This window comes from Barbatula barbatula, assembly GCF_947034865.1.
Source record: "Barbatula barbatula genome assembly, chromosome: 11".
NCBI classification, from domain to species: domain Eukaryota; kingdom Metazoa; phylum Chordata; class Actinopteri; order Cypriniformes; family Nemacheilidae; genus Barbatula; species Barbatula barbatula.
The window spans coordinates 9,390,876-9,412,668 of NC_136774.1; the positions used below are offsets into that span (position 1 = coordinate 9,390,876).

Genomic DNA, 21,793 nt, shown 5'->3' on the forward strand with positions numbered 1-21,793 from the left:
TTACAGGAGTTCTGGAACATGTGAACCTGCATCTCCACCAATGGAAAGGACTGTCTGAAGCTGTATGTCACTGAGGTTTTCTTTTTCTGGAAAATCTTGGTTACCTAACACAATAATGGCAAGGAAGCACAATCGTGTCTTAACATACATTATGAACATATATTATAAATTATTTGGTAATTGACTGACAGTATTACCACAATCAGATCGTTGAAGAGGAAGACCTCTCTCTGGTGGACTCCAGATCTTTGGGGACGGTTGGGGTCCGGGACTTCATAGAGCTGACAGCAGCAAACCAGTCGGCGATGGGGCAGAGACAGAACCTACACAAAGAGCAGATTTTTACATTTAACAAACAGAAGTACGTTGCAACTGTATAAACATATAAACAACGTATACAAAATACGAAAATCATTACTCACAGGTTTCTTGCCCACTATGACTCTCTCCACGGCCTGGACCTGAGAAACATGGTCATCATTGGTCCTCAGTTCCCACTTTTGAATGCGCTGGTAGATTCCAACTAGTAGATCACGTGGGATATCCTGACCATTATCCACCCCTGAGAGATAGAGAGTCAAATGACTGAACACTTGCATTGTGATTGACAGGATTGCATGAACAAGCTCCTCCCAAACGTCTTTTTAGACCTCCGTCAAATACACAGCACCTTAAAATTGGCCAATCACGAGTCAAATTAGCCAGAAGTGATGTTTTAGAGAATGGTACAACACCTCGCAAGTTCTTGATGAAATCATCCAGCTTCATCTTGCGTTCTGCTTTGATGTTGGGGCTGTACATGTCTGTGTTGAGGAGGATGATGGCGAAGGCCAGGATGAAGATGGTGTCTGGGTTCTGAAACTGCCTCACCAGTGCCGGATTACAAACGCAGTACCTTTGACTACACGCGAGGAACACAAGGAGGAAAAGGGTTGAGTCAATGTATAACCATACATCTGAGCAATGGCAACCTATCTTTCATATTTTTATTATGTAACACGTTCCCCTTTGTCAGTAATTCCACTATATTTTAGTTTGTGTTCTTAATTTATGTGAATATATGCTCTGCACATTTATTGGTTTTCACTGTATGCTTCTCAGCTGTGAGCGCATTGCTAATAAGAAAGTATAAATATTTGACATTGCAATAACATTTAAAATTTAAGACGGTCTCCAAGCAAAGAGTAAAGGGAATACATACATACAAGTCTAAACTCTGATTATCGCTGAAATATGTTTTTAACTCGAGGCATATTCACCCTGCCATACCTGAAAGCCTCAATAAGTCTTTCAACTTTTTGGGCCTCTCCTTGAACTTTTATCTGAGCCTGAAACTTTCTTAGAGCGTCATCGAGATCCATTCCGGAAAAGTCCATTTCATCCACCACACAACTGTAAAGACAAGTGAAAGAACTGGCATCTATTTGTTCGTGACTTAAATAGCTTTACTTCAGATGAAACGCTTCATAATAAACATAATTTTCTTAAATAGTGCATCATATTCTGTTGGACATGCTTCTGAAATGAGAGAAAATGAAGGGCAATAATATGGAACTGATTGGATCGTTGGAAGTAAGGTGTTGTTAAACAAATCTCTGATTGCTGGAGGGCAGAAGTGAGTGCCTGATAGCCCTGCCATAGCCCATAGGGAGGCGCAGAGATGATGTGTTTTTGTAGGCCAACCCGGTAGTTAGCGCTGCTGTGGTTCCCTCGACCAAAAGCCTATGCATTTTTCCTTTAGACTTTTGGAAGATCGTGAAAAACAAGCTCTGTGATTAAAATAAGGTTTATGATGTTTACATGTTTTGTCTATCAAGATAATCTTTTCAAATGAACACAACATTTGTTACTTCAGAAGCCGAAATACAATCGCCAGAAGTAAAAAGCTAACATGATGTTATTAACAGACTACACTATGGTCGCTCGATATCAATGTCACCACCACCAAGCCTCCGACAACTCCTGCCTACTTTATTAAAAATGTGTTCTCTGGTAAGTAAATACTCTGGGAATGAATCCTCATCTACGTTTATAGAGATAGCCAAAGGAAGTAGGTGCTTTAAGAAACTTGTTAGTAACCGCCGTGTTTAAGACACAATTAGGCTTTAAAAAATCACGAGCAGGTTATAAACCCTTTCCGGGATTTGCATCCAAAAATATGTCATCTCTGTGGGTCCCTATTTAGTAGTAGTTTCGAATTGTTTTGAAAGGGGTAGGGAATTAACATTTATTGTTTAAAGATTATGACGGCACATGAAAAAAAGAATAAATAGTTTATAATAAACACTTCAATATTCCATAAAAATATAAGAATGGTTCATTTTGATTTAATGGCACTATATACACTAACTAAAAAAGTTGTCATTGTCTTGCCTTTTGTTATTAATACAACAATCTCAGCCAAATATTCTTTATTATTCTCTATGATGTGTGGACTCACTCCAATACATCTTTGTTGAACTGCTTCTGTCTGTTGCCAAGAAACTCTCCAATCATCTGTCGACTCAGGCCTTTTCTCTCCAGGATAAAGCGAGCGATGCCCACCGGTGTGTCTGACACAAAGCCCTTTTCAATCAGATACTGGATGCCCTTCTCTGGCTTCCTGCCGTCCAGTAAAACAACACCAATTAAAAAGTTTCCAGTAGTAGACAAGACAAAACGGGGATTTGAGATTTATCAGACCTTTGCTTGTAGTGATTGTTATGCAAAATAAAGCATACAGTTCATATGCATATATAATTTTTTACTCTCATGATTACTAAATGTCTTTAAGAATCATCTCAAATGGTGTGACTGTTGCAAATAAAACATTCTTCTCACTTGTTGAAGAGGTTGAGTCCTATACGATACTGTCTTCTCTGAACGACGTCGTTGTTGAAAGCGGGAGAATCCCAGCTATGTCGGCTTTCTCTCTGGTAGGTTTGCTTTCCTAGTGGGGGCAGTGGCTCCCTTAAACTGTCCCTTGATGAGGAGCCCGAGCTGCAATTTATAGTTTCATTAGAGTTTGTGGTCGAGTTCAGCGAGTCATTATCACCATCCGAGCAGCACTGCTGCTCCAAGCCACCAGGGGGCAACGCCGCAGACGAGGACGACGAGAGTGGTGTGGTTGGGGGTTGTTGAGGTGACGAAGAAGACGAGGGAGTGTCAGGGTACTGGTGATGATGGTGGTGGTGATGATGGTGGTGGTGCTGAGCCATGTGATTAGGGATTTGCGATGGTATCGATCGGCCAGCCGGACGTGCTTGACCTTGTGCGGCTGTCGAGGATGTTGAACGAGCATTGGGGTTGTGTTTTAGTGTCCCTTGAGGTGACCCTCCCCCTGAGTCTTGCTCGTACACAAGCTGTCTGCTGAGGGAACCACGGTCTGAACGGTCACTCATGTCCACTGAGCTGTCGCTAGGCGGTTCAATGGTGAGTAGCGGTAAGTGGCTTCCCCGTAACCGGTAATCACGGCATTCCGTGCATGGAGTGCTTCGGCGGCTGTTGCTGCTTCCTCCCCCTTCCGTGTCACGGCTATCGTCCCTGCCGCCCACCCCGCTTCCGACACCCCCCCAGAATTCTGTGTCTGTGCTGCTAGGTGCCCGGTCGAGAGAAAGCGGGGAGGAAGGTAACCCGTCATCCATGTAGAGAGTGACGTCGCTGTATGAAGTGGCTGTGCTATCTTCATGCATGCTTAGACCCCCCGTACCTCCTCGATCTCGGTCTCCCAGGCCTCTGCGGATGGATGCATGGCTGTTGCTGCTCCAGATGCACTCACCAAAGTCATCCACTACGGCACTCCCATCTCCTATGCCTTCCTGGGAATCGTCTCTGCGTGGTCGGCAGGTCAGGGCATCATCAATGGAGTCTGCCAAGGATTTTACCTTGACGAAAAAAAAGAAAAGTACATAAATCATAGGAAAACTGTTTTCAATATCATGACCTTGTCTTTATAGAGTAGATTCTAAGATGCACCTAACCCAGAAAGACAAAATTGAGAGGAGATCTCTTCAATGTCTTCTAGTCTTGCTAGTTATGCTAATTGCTAGTTATTGCTAGACTTAGCATGACATGTATTAACATATTAATTTTTACCACATTTTTGAATATCGATACATTCATCAAAACTATGGAATAAAGAACAATAGGAAATTTAGTTCAGATCAAAAGCTTTTTGATCGAGAAACATTTCACTCAAGTGTCTTGATCTCCCTTAATTTCTATTAGAATGTAAAATGATATAAACTATATACTAACTTGTTTAGAGAAGGAGTCCTCTAGGTGGGTGTATTCCGGCCGTAATGGGGAGCTTGGTTCTGTGGTGCAGGTTGGAGAATGTGGAGGTCCCATTCCCGGACTGTGACTGTAGTGAGTCGGGGTGGGAGGCTGAGGCTGTCGGTCGTCGAACGAGTACTGCAGTCGCATGTTGGAAAGGATGATGCGTCGTGTCATGCGGCTCTCAGAAGCCGAGCTGCGTAGACGCTCAAAGTTCTTGTTCATGCGATATTGACGGAATGCTGTCTGGATTGTTCGCGCTGCTCGTCTACTCACAAAGTAACCTCCATATTTCTTCTCCAGCATCTCCACCTGAACAGTGACAGTGTGTTTTGCATCTGCTTTGAATCACTGAATCAATTATTTACAGATTTTACAAGTTTGCTTGTTGACTTACCTTCTTGTCTTGTAAGTCTGTAGAGAGCTCATAGCTGTCTGATAAGGCTTTGCACCTCTTGTTTTCCTCTTCCTCTTGCTTACGTAGGGCCAGGCTAGCTGGTTGGTTGCGTGTACGCTGGACCCACGCAAGGCTGGCTGGACTTGGAGGGGCCACAAAAGGTGCCCGAGTGCCTGGGGGGCCGCAGCTGTGGTCCCTATAGCGGTCAGAGCTGTGTATGTATGGAGATTTATTGCTGGAACTCTCTGAGAAGGGACGTGAATCTGAACCCTGGGTTTCCTGCTCACTGAAGGGGTGGGTGAGAGAGAGAGAGAGAGAGAGAGAGATAATAATTCGAGACGCCCCCATAATGAGAGGATAAGATAAAAATCACAAACAACTGAGGAATTCACTACATTGTTCTTTTTTCAATGACTTAGCATTTTGACTTTCACAAATTTCCAAGAATTAACACAACCTTATGGGAAATTAGAGCTACTCTAGTTACACTAAAGATTTAAAAAGTATTGTAGCACATTAAACACGTCAATTTCAATAACGACTCATTTCACGCAGTTTATAAATATGCAGTGTATACAAACATAACAAAACATAACAAGCTAATTTATAAATCTGTGTTTTGTTCTGGTCATGTGTAGGGTTTTGGCATATGCAATGCTCAAGTGTAGCATCACATTTAGCCTCCCATCCTTGCTTATCTCTTGCATAACTCTCATCCTTAATGACTGGCAATTCCAAAAGTGACTCACGTATCCTGCAGGGTACCGGAAAGTTTAGAATGATGCACACGCACTAACATAAACACATCCGGATCGCACACCCCCTCTACGGTAATTTCTGAAGATAATGTAAGTCGCCCACTCAAAACCATACTGCCAGGGTATTTCAAGTGTTTTGATTGGTTGTTGGCAAGTAGCTATACAGTTGCTAGGGTGTTCAGGATGGTGGTTAAAGCATTGTTTGGGTGGTTTCCCACAACCAAATCTCTATGATGTTTTGGTTTATATGCCTCAGTTCACAGGGCAAAAAAATTATTTCAGAACAATAGCACATCTCTCTTCAACAAACCACAACATTAAAAGGAAAGGAACAGTTAACCCAAACTGAAAATGCAGCCTTCATTGCTTGTGACCAAACGGTTCTTGGCCACCGCTGACTACTATAGTATAAAAAATTACAATGGTATTCAAAAGCCCCAGAACTGTTTATTTTCCTTCATTCTTCAAAATGTTTTCTTTTGTGTTCAACAGAACAAATAATATTTTAATTCTATGGTAGTCAATGGTGGCCAAGGACGGTTTGGTTACTAGCATTTTTCCAAATATCTTTCATGTTAATCACAGCAAAGACATATGGGTGAGTAAATAAAACAGCATTTTATAGTGAACTATCCCTATTTTTTACCTATATAAAAAAACTAAATTGTTCAATGCAGAAACAGTTGAATACTTAAGAATTAAAAGGAATAGTTCAACCAAAAATAGAATTGCTGTCATCCTTCTTTTTTCACTCTCATGTCATTCAAAACCTGTATGTGACTCTTTCTTCTCTTGAACACAAAAGAAGATATTTTGAGAAATATCTCAGTGGTTTTGTGTCCATACGATGGAAGTCAAAGAGGACCAATGTTGTTCGGTTACCAACATTCTTCAAAATCTCTTCTTTTGTGTTCTGCACAAGAACAAAAGTAATACAGGTTTGGAATGACATAAGGTTTTTTGATGAATTGTTACTTTAGGGGTAGGAAGTCTGTTATAATAAATATTACCAAAAGCAGTAGCACTTCAAAAGTATTCACAATAAAGAAAGAAATAGCAGTTTATTGATGGTAACATAACTGACAGGGTCACAGAGCTCTCAGGTTGGACATGGGAAACACAAAAGCATGTGATCTGAACACATGATCCTGACACAGCTTTCTGACAGGACAGTGTGTGTGGGCACGTCTGAATCACTGCTGCCAACTTCCTGTGGTCTATGACTAACTCCAAAGAGGTTATGAGTGGCCAGATAATATCATTTAATGCTAATGCACTGCAATTAACACGTCTTATGTAACTTATTATTTTGCGTAAATGATTCTTTACTTTCACAAGACCTCACAGACGTACACGTGCTACAATCTTTAACAACATCTAACTGTCTAGAAAGGCATACAAATCTATACAAAAGCACAAAACCTATCCAGCACAGTCTATTGTATGTAGATAACACCAACTTGCAGCCATGGAGGCTTATAATACTAAACAGTGGATGTTCACAACTCTATCAACAGAAACCTGCAAACTTTTATAGTGTACTTACCACATTTACTAAATTCTCCAAATTGGACATGCAGACTCACATATACGCAGAGCAAGAGATTCAACTTCCTCCAAAAGTCACTGAAAACTCCTGGAATCCACTAAGTGCGGAACTTTGTGTCTTCAGAGCGGTTCTGCACTTCTGAGAGACTGTCAGGAGGTCACCACCACCTAGTCACATGACCGAGCCTCACCCCTCCCTCCTCCATTTTTCTCTCTCTATTTACATTACATAAATGTACACCGGTATAATTCGAGTCAATGACTTGAAACAAGTGACCCAATAGGTAAACAGAAACCTGTGTGTCTGGTCACATCAGCTGCAAAAAGCTCTGCGTGAGTTCACATTTGCTAGCTGTCAAATTAAAAACTTTTGTACTGAATCTATATGAAAAATGCATTTGGCGTTCCTGTAGTTGTATAGAGTTTTAAAGAGATTGAAGGTAAGCAAGACACATGGCCATTACTTTAGAAGCCGTGCTATGGCAGTTTTGCCTATAGGAAGGAAACTGACACCTACATTTTTTCTCCTGCTCAAAAGTCATCCGTGTCATTATGTGCACAGATATGTCACATACTGCAAACAAGTCAGAGATTTTAGCACTATTGCCTATACAATGTTTCTCATCTTGCCAAGAGTAGTGTTTAAGATAGCTATGAGACTACAGCACATCAGGTTTGCTTTTGCATGATTGGACCAGAACCAAAAACTACATACTGTATGCTATGTTTTCAGCAGGGATGACATCCCTATCAAAATAACTTTAAGGGAAAGTTCAACAACAAAAGATGATCAATTACTTAACCAAATCCGATGTATGGAGTTTCTGAATAACTTTCAGAAGATATTTCGAAGAATGCTGATGATGAAATTACACTGAACATGACTTCAATTGTATTGACTTTTGTGTTACACATAAGAAATGATGTTTTATTAACAATGTTCGGGAGGAGCACGTGCAGATAATGAACCCTTAAAGCTGGCTTTCGATAAACACTCACAGCAATCATCCTAACAGCCTATAAGTAGTCAAGCCAGTTTACCTCCTTTCTCTCTGACGTTTCGCAACATCCCTCCTCCACTCCCAAATCCATTTTTTTACCTCAGTATGATCCGGGTCCGGGCACACACCAAGCCCGGGGCCCAAGGGGCAGGTGCTCCGAGTTCGAGGAGGATTACTGAGCTCGGAGCCCTCGCCCCGGGACAGCACGCCAAACACGCATACTATCCGTACATTAACTGCAAGGCGAACTTGTGAAAGAGTGCGGTGATAAGAATTACAGAATGTGATGACAAAAAATTTAATTAATCGTCTTAACTCTATATCATTTACAAATGTGCGTGTATTTTTAGAGTACTGCATTTGAGGAGACAAATCTTTAAGTTACCACATACCAAATGAGCTATAAAAGGGCAACATTAGAGCAATATTTTCTTTAGTGTAAAATGACATAACTCATTTATTTCTCTTCATTTCAGAACTCAGTTAAATTTTTATTTGATAACCTTGTCTGATGTCCTTGCTACTAAGCTATTTGTATGTACAATGAACAATGTTTGAGCATTATTGGATTACACGATTTGTATGACAACTGTACCAAATAATGAACGATTTGACAACGTGAGTTTGTTTCACTGATCAAGGATGAGCGCCGGTGTTTGGATGCTTTAAATCCCGTCCAACTATTGGAAAACAAATGACAGTCTCTCTGTATCAATGCTAAAGGTATTTATTCACATTCAGAACTTTCTTAAGCTGTATCTTTTTATATTTGCAGAGGTTTCAAAATGTATTTTAGCAAACACTGCAACAAGGTTTAAAAAGACAGTCTGGCACCTGCTTCCTACATTAATGACAAACCTAAAGCATATTTTTATCCTGTAAAACATCTGCTCATAAGCCTGTCTCCTTACAATCCAGCTTCCATCTTTTCTGCATCACGTCTTCATTTCCCGTTCCTCCCACACCTCACACCCACTCACACACACATATGTAGGAGTAAGAGAGGTAGGGTTGCTTAGTGACAGTTGCAGTGAGACCACCGTAGGAGGTGAGGCAATCATTAGAGAGTGTTGCTATAGATACGGAGCACTAATACAGTAACCGTGGGTGTTGATGGATAGGTTGCAGTTTGTAAGATTGTAAGGCTTTGAATGAACATAATTTGAATTGAACTACACAAATATACATAATTAAACATCATCACCTTCAAACCACCATCTGTGCAACGAGAAGATGATGGAAACGACGAATTTGCCTAAAAGATAGCAGCATTCAGAATTATGACATTTGCATTTGTTTACTTGGCAGACACCTTTAACCAAATCAATTTCCAGTGTGTTCAAGTTATGTATTTTTAAGTTACCAGGAAATCAAACCTAAGACCTCGATGTTTCTTTGTGTTGCTAGCATCATGCTCGAGCTACGGGACTGTAAAACACATACAGTCCAGGTCAAAAGTGTCTGCCAATTGACTTCTTTGTTTTTATTCAATTATAATTTTAAATATGTATTAAAAACTTTGCAGTGTTGCATAGTTAACTTAAGGTAAAACCCAAAGCTCATCTTTAAGAAGATTTTATGGTGGCTTGAAAAAGGAATTACTACACAAAATATTATAAAGTGAAGCCCGGAAGAAAATACTGCCACAAACTGTCCATAAATATTAATAACACAAACATAGAAAAGATAAAACTGTCGTCAATGTTTGCTTTATTTTCTGCAAGATTAGCGTTTTGTCCATTTTGTACTATACACTTCTTGTTCTGCAGGTAATTTGGGGGGCTCAGAGGTATTGCAGGGGGGGCATGAGTGAAACAAGAGAAAGTGTAATGCACCAGGGAACTAACCCGTTCCGGGATGCAGGGGGAACCCCGAAATGCAACTGCAAATGGACGAAAGGGGTAACTGGACTTTTTTGGTCATGCTGGTCCTTCCCATTCTGATAGCAATCGCAGAGTAAAATGGTCTTAATATATTTATACATACAGTTTAAAAACTTTCTATGGAAGGCGCAGGACATAAAATGTTCATCCAATCATTGCCTTAAGTCCGAATGCCATCCCATTTGCCGGTCAAACTATGATCTGCATATCTCCACCCTTGTGACCATGTGTTTTGGAGGAGGGGTGGTTTTGAATAGCGCTCTGAATGGATGAAAACAGCCAAACAGTGACAGGGCAGCTTTGACCTTTTTAATTGACCCAGCACCAAGTTATAATGATGGGTGGATGACTGAGACCAAACACAAACAGCTTTTAAAATATTTAGGACATTTTAAGAGTAATAACTTTTAGTAATAAAGTATTATATTGTTGAATAACAGCTACATCATTAGTTAACCAGTTTATCTTATACAGTTATATAAGTTAACAGACTTAACCAGTTATCTTATGAGCTATAATGTTTTGCATTCCTCATTCCAATGCATGATAATAAAATACAGTCATGCTGTGTTTAGCTGTAACATCTCCGGTGTCTTTGCTGACATTGTTTTCCTGGCCTGCATTAAACAATGTTTGCTTTGTTTTTCTTTCAGTTAAGAGAAGGAAGCAGTACAGACCCGTCAGGTTATTATCTCCTATATGCAGACAGGAATGTTGTAGTAACCTGCTGAGTGAGTTGAATTAGAAACATAATATCTGCAATCAAACGTTTCTGAGAACATAATACTCAGCAAATTCACTTCACACCGTGTGTATAGACATTTATACACGAAAAAAAAAAAACTACAGGAAAACTTTTCCCAGAACTTTTGATGTGACATTATAATCTGATATTTATTATATTTTAAGTTCAGCTGTATATTTGAATTGTCTTCCATCATTTTAAAGATATGGTTTAGCCAAAAATAAACATTATTTCCATACAGTGAAATATTGTTTGTACTACTACTTCAAAACACTCCACTGAGACTGCACTGCTATCGGTCACATAAGCACTGAGGCTAGCCAAGTCGGAATCTAAATCCTCTGTCCTGATTTTTCTAGACTTATCTGCAGCATTTGATACTGTCAATCACCAGATACTGCTAGCAGCCCTGTCATCTCTAGGAATCTTAGGCTCCCCTATCCCGTGGGTAAAAAATCCTACCTCTCCGGCAGATCACTGTCCACTGCTCACAATCACTGGGGTCCCTCAGGGATCGATGCTTGGACCGCTGCTTTTTTCCTACACGACATCCTTGGGACCCATCATACAGTCACACGGCTTGTATCACTGTAATGCTGACAACACCCAGATCTATATCCCGTCTCACCCAGACGATGCCACTGTAGCAGCTTGCATAACAGCCTGCCTAGACATCTCAGCTTGGATGAAAGAGCATCACCTCCAGCTGAACCCGTCCAAGACAGAACTACTCTTTTTTCCGGCACACCCCACGGTGCAACACGATCTCACCATCCAACATGGTAATTCCACAATCACTCCCTCCAAATCAGCCAGGAACCTCGGAGTCATATTAGATGAACAGCTGTCCTTCAATGATCACATTGCAAAGACAACGCGATCATGCCATCTCTTTTCATCTCTCTCCACTGGCCACCGGTTGAAGCCCGTATCAGATTCAAGTCCCTGATGCTTGCCTGCAGGACTATCACTGGATCTGCACCGGCATACTTTTACACCCTCCTACACCCCATCAAGAACCTTGCATTCAGCAAACGAGCAGCGTCTTGTATTGGCTTCTCATAAGGGCATTAAATCACTTTCACGGTTATTCTCCTTCACAACTCCTTCCTGGTGGAACATTCGCCTAACTCGGTTCGGTCAACCACATCTCTCAAAACCTCAAAAAAAACTACTTAAAACCCATCTCTTCTGTGAATACTTGACAGACAAATTAGATTTTTTTCTCTCTCTCAACAGGTAGTGGTCTAGCTTTGGTTGAAACTAGTAACTTTGTATTAGCACCTATTGCATTATTGCTCTTGTATGACATATCGCTTATTGCTCCCTGAACTCTTTGTAAGTCGCTTTGGATAAAAGCATCTGCTAAATGACTAAATGTTAATGTACTTACAGTTCGCTCGTCCTTTAAATTCAGCATCAAATTAGCTATCAAGATTTATCAAGCCAATGTAATTTCTCTTTAAAAACACAAAGGGTGTTCATATGTATCGTCTTCAGGTACTTCAGCTTATTTGGTACAAAAATGTCTTATTATATTCCAGTAGGGGGTAAGACAACAGCACTGTCTGTCCAAAGGTACTGTAAGAGCAAACAACATTTGAAACATCTGAAACATTTCAATGATGTGCTATGTTGACATCAAGTAAATAAATGGACATGCCACCTACTGAGAATATCAGATTTATGAGGTCATTCTTGTGCTGATATGTACGAGACGGAAGTGCACAAGACTCCCCTGTGGTGTAATATGCAGTTTAATTAAATATCCAGACCGCATAATATTTGCCAGACGCTTTTTCAGGGTTATGCTGATTGCTACGGTTTGTGCAATATTGCATTCACACCACATATTTTAAAATAAGAAGTTCATCTGGATAGCTAACATATTTTAGTGCTGCCAAAAAAACTCGAAAAGACGCAAAATCAGGATTATTGTCAAGCTAGCTATAAGCAAAGTATTAGCAAATAATTTCAAAATATTTATAAAAAATATAGATATATATTCCATAACTACAGTTCAAAATATATATATAATCACGTTTAAAGATTATTAACTCAACTTCTTACATCCCGAGGGGTTCATATGCCTTCAACCTCCCACTGTCAATGTCAACTGTTAAAGTACACGCAGCATCTCATGGTGGTCAATAAATATCATTATTACTCTGCATGGTCACTTTCCACCCAAGACAAAGCCATTTTACAGGACCTATTACCCTTTAGGATGCTGTCCTGTCTGTGATTGTTTTCAATGCACATTTGTCCTTTAAATTGCATTACTGTATAGATTACAGACATAATAGTTGTGGTGGGATCATGTTTTGTTTTTGTCTTAGTTTTGATGTAATAATTTTGTTTTAAGAAATAGTATTATACTGTACTACAAATAACCTACTGTATTACAGTAGTTAGATTCAATATTCATAACAACAGGATTTGGGGGCAATTGCAAACAAAAAAAACTTTTGGTTATTTAACTCTGGTCCTCGAGGTATACCTTTCTGAAATGTTCTTTTTCGACTTTTGCATCAGTAACTCATAATAACTACTTGTGTTTAGGCACTGGATAGGATTAAGGGGTGTATAATAAGGTCATGCAGAATAAGTGAGGGGTTCCCAAACGTTTCAGCCCGCGACCCCCAAAATAACAGTGCCAGTGACTTGAGTCCACACTATACTCGAAGGTAGATAAAGTATACAAACGTTGGGCGCAAATGCGCACGTGCACCTACCCAAACTCACATAATGACAACACAAAAGAGAACGGTCTAACATGACATCATTTTATAGTTATTTATTCATTACTTTAACTATGAACTAATACTACAGATGGTCGAATTTCATCAAACTGATTCGAGTGCTGATGAATGCGCATCTTTTCGTACCTGAGGACGATGGCCCCTCTGACTGTGGCGCTTCTCCGCCCTCCTCCCCTTACCCAATGTGGTAGCTTATGTCATTAATGCGAGGGGGTCATGAACGAGGGGGAGGAAAATCTTAAAGCTGATGGCTTTTTATTTGGCAGTTTTTTTTTACTTGACAATTTTTTTTATATTTTGTTAAATGTATTACATACGCTATTTTTTTATAAGAAAAAATATTTCTCGAAATCCTCTCGCGAGCCCCTACATTGGGAAGACCTGGAATAAGGTATACATAGGGCAGCTCCATTATGACAAAAATCATAATCGCGATTATTTCAGCCAATTTGGAGATCCCGATTATTTAACAAAATGACTCATTAACCTTTACAACAACATAGAAAATTAAACAAACTTGGCTTTTAATCTCTGAATTTACCCGAAAGATAAATGTGTCACGGTGTGTGGACAGAACCCAAACGCAGGCAGCAGAGTTAAATAACAAAAACTTTATTTAAACAAAAGACCCTCGATGGGGAGAACATGATCTAAAACAAGACAAAAATGTAAACTAAAACTTTCCACAAGGGGAACAAAACAAACAAAGTCCTTTGAATAATAAATCAACAAAATCCACAACCTTAGAACAGGAACAAACACGATAATCCATAGACAGGAATAATCCAACAAGGTGACGTGAGGAGGTACGATAATGACGAAATGACACTGAACCGACAAGGGACAGAGGGAAAACTGGGGCTAGATAAAGGGAAAACACTAACAAGGACTGATGACACAGGGAGAGTGGCCACAGGTGACAAGGATGAAACACTAAGGGAAAGCTAACAGGAGGATTGCACGAGGCAGCTGAGGGGACTGAAACACTAAGGGAAAGATGGATCAGGGCTGGAGACAAGACTAACACTAACGGACTGCAAACAGGGAAACAAGGGGGCGGGGCTAAAGGACGTGACACCGGAGAGAGAGCATGGCTTCTCAAACCAAAACAATGCTCTTTCTCCACACAAAACACATGGGACTGACATGATCCTGCCACAAGACTCGAAAACCACGACAAGGAGAGGCAGGATCATGACAAAATGTAAAGAAATAGCAATGCTGAACCACTGTAATGGAAAGCTGTGCACTGTGGATTTATACTACAAGATAAGAGAGGATACTTGCCAAATGGAATGCGGCACAATAATCGTTAACCTGGATTATTTTGTTTTTGTAGTTGATGAAGGCCAAAATTGACGATTGCGATTCATTTTCTATTAATTGCACAACCCTAGCTTTATGCTTATGAATAAGCAGCCAATAAGTAATAAGCAGCTATTGATAGTGAGAACTGGACCATAGTGTTACTGAAATCTTTTCTATAGGTGAACCAGACTGCTAATTGACCAAATATGACAAATATGACCCTAATCCGTGGTGACAGAGTACACAGAGTGCAAAAAAATAAGAGATGAAAGCCAAGGGATCTTTTATTAGACTGAGACACATGTTTAAAGCTAAAGCATTTAGTAAATATTAAGGTTTCCAGTCTGCTTTCAGACAATAAACCAGTTCTCCTAACAAAACGACAGTGGCATCAAAGATAAAGTCAAGACGACGCTTGAGGTGGTGTGAGGACAGTAAAAGCTCAGACCTTCTCAAACAAGCTGTCAGCGCTTGAAGGAGCTGGAAGGAAGAACGGTAGACGCTGCCAAAACACAGGTGAACAAAGATGCTAGAATCTTCCAGAAGAAAACTCACGGCTCTTTGCTGCAAAGTTCTGAATAAGCTACAGGACATCATTACTTTGGTCTGATTGTAATGTAGCTTCACAAGGTATGTATTAAATGGAAGTTATGAAAGAAATATTCAAGAAAATGAATGATTTACCAGACACCAGGAAGCGTCTGTCATGAGCAGCTTATCAAATTAATTCCTTTTAAAGCCTTTTCACAGAATCTCAGCAACTCTAGTGTGAGAACAAACAAATTCATGTGTGTTAAAGCGACACACATACAGGAGAGTTTTGCTCGGTAAAGTTTGCCAGCTCTCTTTTCAGCTGCCGCTCCAATACATTCATTGTTGATTTACTGCCAAAACACATAACAGAATAACAAATTTACATTTATGCATTTGGCAGACGCTTTTATCCAAAGCGACTTACATTGCATTATCCTATACATTTGTTTCTGATCATGTGCAATCTACTACCTTGGCGTTGTCAGCGCCATGCTCTTACCAATGAGCTAAAGGAAAGCTATATAATAAAATATAACTGATAGGGAGAAAGAGACAATCATCATGGTTGAACTATACAGACAAAGTTACCACATCCACATAACATCACAGCTCGATACGCATACTTAATGCATAAGCCAATGAATTCATGATTATAAACAGAATAAATAATAAATTAATTTATGTCAAATTCTGTCTCATTTATGAAATGTACAGTATGGTGGTCAATTCCATGCAAATGTCAACCTTAAGATGAAAAAATGTAAGTTTTTACCAAAGGTTTTCACCGTACTGATAGGTCAGATCAATAGTTGGTGGTTTAGAAACCAAGTCGCTTTTAAAGCACTTTTTTCCATAGTCAGTGAATTTCTCACATCCCTAACAGTCCATATTCCTCATAATAAGGCACATGAACATGTAAATACAATTACTATTTGATGTTCTATTAAAAGCTTTTCCTTCTCCTTTTTTTGGGTATTATTGCTTTTGGTGAGCGCATTTTAAATCATAAAAGTCTCTGTTGTCTCTAAGAAACTTGCATCCTTTTTGTCACAGACATAACACAAATTCTATTTTCTTTCAAAATAGACAGCTTGTGCATTGACTGATATTTTTCTGATGTCTGGACTCTATCATCAGGGGTTTACTAAAATATAAACACCTGGTTCAATATATTGCATTGTCTGAGAATGGATTTATCAAGTTTTGACAATCATAACACTGGATTTGCCCTGCTGTTTTAATCCACTACCGATAAAAACATGATCTCTACAGCACCATTACTCCATAGTGAAGGAATTTTCCACTAAGATAAAGTGATATGCCCACTCGACAAGATGAAATGAAAGTACTTACCGTCAACACTCTTGTCAAGAATCAGTCCGAACATAAATGTGTGTGTTGCCTAAATCTCCCAGTAATAGTTTTTAGTAATACCAACAGAGATTAAACTGCATTGTTTTTGTGGCATGGACATCACATACACACATACACATAACCACAGAGGTTAGTGCTGTACTTTCAATCTCTCACTTTGCTTTGACCTGAATTGTGTTCTTCATAACAAGAACAAATAATTGTGTCAGTTCCCTAAGCTGTACAGAAACAAATTCTTGGTTCTCCTGCTGGTACTTACACAACACAAAGAATCCCCAAAACTCCTAAAACTTTTCAACACACCAGTTATTGGCACATTGTGACCACACACATCATCTTTAATGTTGACGGATATTGAGGACGATCTATTAGAAGACAGAAAAGAAAGTAACGTTGAAGACTTACCGTGTTGCTGGCGCAGACCGTCATCCATCCAAACTGGCCCAATGTCATGACGGGCACACCCTCATACACGCGCATGCAAGTGTACACACTCTCAAACGTACACACGTTCTCACACTTCAGAGTTGAATGACTGCATTTTTGACAGTCTTCTGACAGCCGAGGGAAAACAATGTGTGTAAATATAGCTGACTGACGTATGTTTGGTGATTAATACCACAACGTGAACACTGGCTGGGCGTGAGGATAGAGGAGGGAACGAGGGAGATGAGCAATACTTTCATTTATCTGCAGTCATTCCTCAACCGCATTTGTGGAATTAAAGGAGGTGGAGCAAAGTTCATGTGCTTTTACAGCCGGCTGTGAGGGTTTTCAAAGCTAGTTAAAGATTCAGTTTGGTTACAGTATATGTGCGGGTAAATAAGGAAATGAGGGGACAAAAATATTTTCAGCTATTTAACCGTGTAGTGTAAATTGTGATTTAAAGGTGCAGCATTTTCTGACACTAGTGTCATCGCACAGAATTGCAAGAAAAGTGTTTCTTAACATTACCTCGCCTGCAACAGTTCTGCAAACAGTCTCGCCAGTAGATGACAAGTCAGGCTGCTCAACCAATGACAGCAATGCGATTAAAATGAATAGCACCAGAGAGTCACATTGCTCTCCTTCCGGCAGAAAATGAACCTATAAATGATATACCAATGGTTGTCTCTGTACACTGGAATATCAGAAAGTATTTTAACATTTGCATTTTTATTTTGTACATAGACAAGTGGCTTCCATGTGAAAATCTTAATTGATATTGTGCTTCTGTATCTTAAATAATACTACATGAGTCGTGATGACACGTTCTATGCTGGCATATAATATACGTATCCTCCTACACAAGAATACAAATGTAAACATCAGTAATTCTCATAAACCAAAAGGACATTTGGGTTGCTGTTCAGACATAAAAATGCTCTTAAAATACAGTCAATGAAAGTCGAAAATGAAAGAATAACCCAACGTGAATGTAATACTTCTGGAGGATATGTGCAACACAATCTCACAATTCATAGCAACTTTACAAGATGTCTAATTCATGAACCCGTACAATCCATTTGTTTTCGGGCAAGTGACGGGAATGGGTTTGAGTATTGCTTTAATCGTATGTTTTTGTACGATTCACACAGTACAAATGAATACGTAAAAGGTTACGAATTCTTGTGTTATCAGACTGGTTAATGTATCAATAAAACAAATGATCTGTGGTTCATGTTAACAATTCTCACTCTTACATACATGTGTAGATGTCGCACTTTTTCTATACACAATGTATACCTACTTTATAGTAAACATACACAAACACTTTAAATTCATTTAGCCGTTGTTTTGTCATTGGTTGCCAATGCTTTAAAAGTAATGCAGTGAAGATTAAGAATGACATATATTGAACAAATGATACAACAGCTCACAGGAGACAGAAAACTACCGTAAATACATTACAGTAATTTGACAAAAAAGTGCTTCGCTGTCGAACAGTCGTTTCATACGAAAGTGTCAATCATGGAGTTCCGCTCATGCTGATTGGTTGCAGGTTAGCGAGAGGAGGGGCTACTGCACCCGGAGGCGGTGCAACAGAACTGATGCACAGAATCACTCTCACCCTCCTTCTCCTGCTCCTCACTTATGAACGCAGGACAAGACACAGATGATGGAAAGACAAAGATATACAGGGACAGAGAGTCAGGTAGAAAGTATGAAAATACACACAACATGAAAAATACAAAGAAATGTTATGAACCAATGAGTTTATATCTACATTTTGGAAGCAAAGATAGCTCAGAACTGCTTTGTTTAATTGTGGCCACTAGATGGCAGACTCATCACGTTCCATAGAATAGTATGTGTTAAATAATTGCATGCTATCTATGCTACAGCGCAATACTGCAACATATTTTAGAATGATTGAGAATCCATTTTACATTTGCATATGTAAGCATATAATGTGTGTGAATGCATGCTACTGTTTAGCTAAAATAGATACCGTGTTAAAAGGATTGTATACATATTCTGTAATCCTTTCTTCACTCTTATGTCATTTCAAAACACTATATGACTCTTTTTTTGTGGAACACAAAAGAAGATATTTTGAGAAATGTCTCAGGGATTTTGCCTACACAATAGAGGTCGATGAGGGTGAATACCAACGTTTTTAAAATATGTGTTCTGCAGAAGAAAGTCATGAGGAAATTAAGGTCCTAATGTTCACAATACACATATTTTGTTGTTTCATAAGCTTGACAATTAAAATCAAAATATACATGAGCACAACTCATTAAATTGCTTGTACTTCCAGACTCATTTTCATTTATGTCAAATTAAATAAGGTGTCTACCTGGGGTGCAAGGCGGTGAATTGCATGCAGTGAAATACTCAGCAAATGGAAAGAAACATCAAAATATAATGACTGTAGAGCAGGAAAAGGGAAAGTGAGGAGGCCGACAGGGGCTAAAATAATGAGGTTGCACTTATTTTGGGAGGCATTCTCCTCGACAGCAAGCACACGAGGCTTTAAAATGGCACAGTTTAAGAAAACGAGGATACAGAGCGAGAGAAAACAAGTTCACATACAGTAGGCATGCAGGCAACCAAGCACGCTCTCTTTCTATCTTTCTTTCTCTATTGCTTATTTCTCTGCATGACTTTGTAAGGTTTGAACTCTGAAAGCCAGTCAGCCAGAAGAGTTCGGTTGGGGATCGATTCCCAGGGAATACATCATCTAAAATTATATGCATTGAAATTGAAAGCACTGTAGTCAAGTCAAGTCAAGTCAGCTTTATTTATATAGCGCTTTTTACAATTTTCATTGTTACAAAGCAGCTGTACAAGAAAAAATGACTATAAGTAAAACATAAAAGGTTATGGAATTCAAAACACAGGTCAAATATCAGACACACAATAAATTCCTATATGCAGTGTTAATTAAATAAGACTACCAAATTCTAGCAGCCCCCCCGGCCAGGCAAAACAGTGCAAAACAGTATGCAAACGGTGGCGAGGAACCCAAAACTCCATTGGAGGAGAAAAAAAACCTCGGAGGGAAACCAGGCCTAACCAGGGGATTCCAGTTCCCCTCTGGCAAAAACTGCAGCCTCTGCACAAGCTCAACAGTGCTTGCACAACAAGGCGAAAATAAAAAAAAAAAAAAAAAAAAAAAAAAAAAAAAAATTAGATTTAAAATTATCATTAATAATCTAATAGTGGCTGAAGTTTTGTAGGGACGTCACTTCCTTCGTCCAGCATTTGTCAGGTCTAGGAATGGATTGCGCCCTGCCCGCTCCGCTCTTGTAACCTTGGAACAATGAGACAAGACTGGCTGAGAGTAGAGTACTGTTCTGCACTCTTTGATGCAACAAATGCATCAGTTGTTATTGGAAGTGTCCCTGGTTCCGGTTGATCTAACTAGTGCAGCCTAGATCTTTGAAATACATATATTATGATAATCTAGTGTATGCAAGATTAAAAAGATGCGTCTTTAGTCTAGATTTAAACTGACAGAGTGTGTCCGCCTCCCGGACATTGCAGGGAAGACTGTTCCAAAGTTTAGGCGCTAGATAGGAAAAGGATCTGCCGCCTGCACTTGATTTTGAAATTCTAGGTATTACCAACTGACCTGACGCCTGAGAGCGTAGTGCACGTGATGGACTATAATACGTAAGAAGTTCTCTCAAGTAGTGAGGAGCTAAACCATGCAAGGCTTTATAGGTAATAAGCAAGATTTTAAAATTTATGCGATGCTTTATAGGTAGCCAGTGCAAGGTTGACAGAACCGGGCTAATATGCTCATACTTTTTTGTACGTGTAAGAACTCGAGCTGCCGCATTTTGGACCAGTTGGAGTTTTTGTAATAGGCCTGCAGGGCAACCACCTAATAGTGCATTACAGTAATCTAGTCTTGATGTCATAAAGGCATGTATAAGCTTCTCCGCATCTGATGATGACAGCATATGACGTAATTTAGATATATTTTTAAGATGGAAAAACGCAATCTTACAGGTTTTGGCGACCTGGTTCTCAAATGACAGAGTACTATCGAATATAAAGCCAAGATTCTTAGCTGAAGATGAGGGTTTTATGGAACATCCATCAATAGTTAAGCAGTATTCTTGGTTGTTACGTAGGGCGGTTTTCGGTCCGATAAGTAACACTTCAGTTTTGTCCGAGTTCAGTAATAAAAAATTGCTACTCATCCACTTTTTTATATCGACAATGCATTCCACTATTCGATGGAATTGCTGTGTTTCGTGAGGCTTCGAGGAAATATAAAGTTGCGTATCATCAGCATAGCAGTGAAAGCTTATTCCGTGTCGCTTTATTATATCTCCTAGGGGTAACATGTATAATGCGAAGAGCATAGGCCCTAGTACTGAGCCCTGTGGTACACCGTACTGGACTTGCGATTTGCGTGATACCTCATTGTTTATTTTTACATATTGGAAACGGTCGCATAAATAAGATCTAAGCCATTTCAAAGCTATTTCCTTAATACCGACATCATTTTCAAGTCTATGTAGGAGCATGCTGTGGTCAATGGTGTCGAATGCAGCACTAAGATCTAGCAGCACCAATGTAAGTTGCTTTGAAACAAAGTATACGGTCCTCGCAAAAAATACAAGTGTATTATTAGTATTCTTCAGTCTACTTTTTGTGTAATTCCAAGAAATATACTTTACTTCTCAGATATATGATTTTTGCAATTCACTTTATTTTACTTAGACTGAAGCAAAAGTATATTTGGCCTTGTAATGAATTATACATATTACTATCTCAATTAAAATCTAA

The 21,793-nt window shown here is 39.4% G+C and overlaps 1 protein-coding gene across 1 annotated transcript in view; it reads right to left on the minus strand.

The window, feature by feature from the left end:
- The window catches only part of iqsec2b (IQ motif and Sec7 domain ArfGEF 2b), a gene marked incomplete at its 5' end in the record, with an annotated part of 60,555 nt that overhangs the window by 6,609 nt on the left and 32,153 nt on the right, over positions 1-21,793 (minus strand). Inside the window, 9 exon segments of the mRNA XM_079467703.1 lie at positions 5-104; positions 198-323; positions 423-562; positions 735-901; positions 1,270-1,392; positions 2,441-2,602; positions 2,821-3,863; positions 4,237-4,566; positions 4,652-4,937. Coding sequence (XP_079323829.1) covers positions 5-104; positions 198-323; positions 423-562; positions 735-901; positions 1,270-1,392; positions 2,441-2,602; positions 2,821-3,863; positions 4,237-4,566; positions 4,652-4,937 — 2,477 coding nt within the window.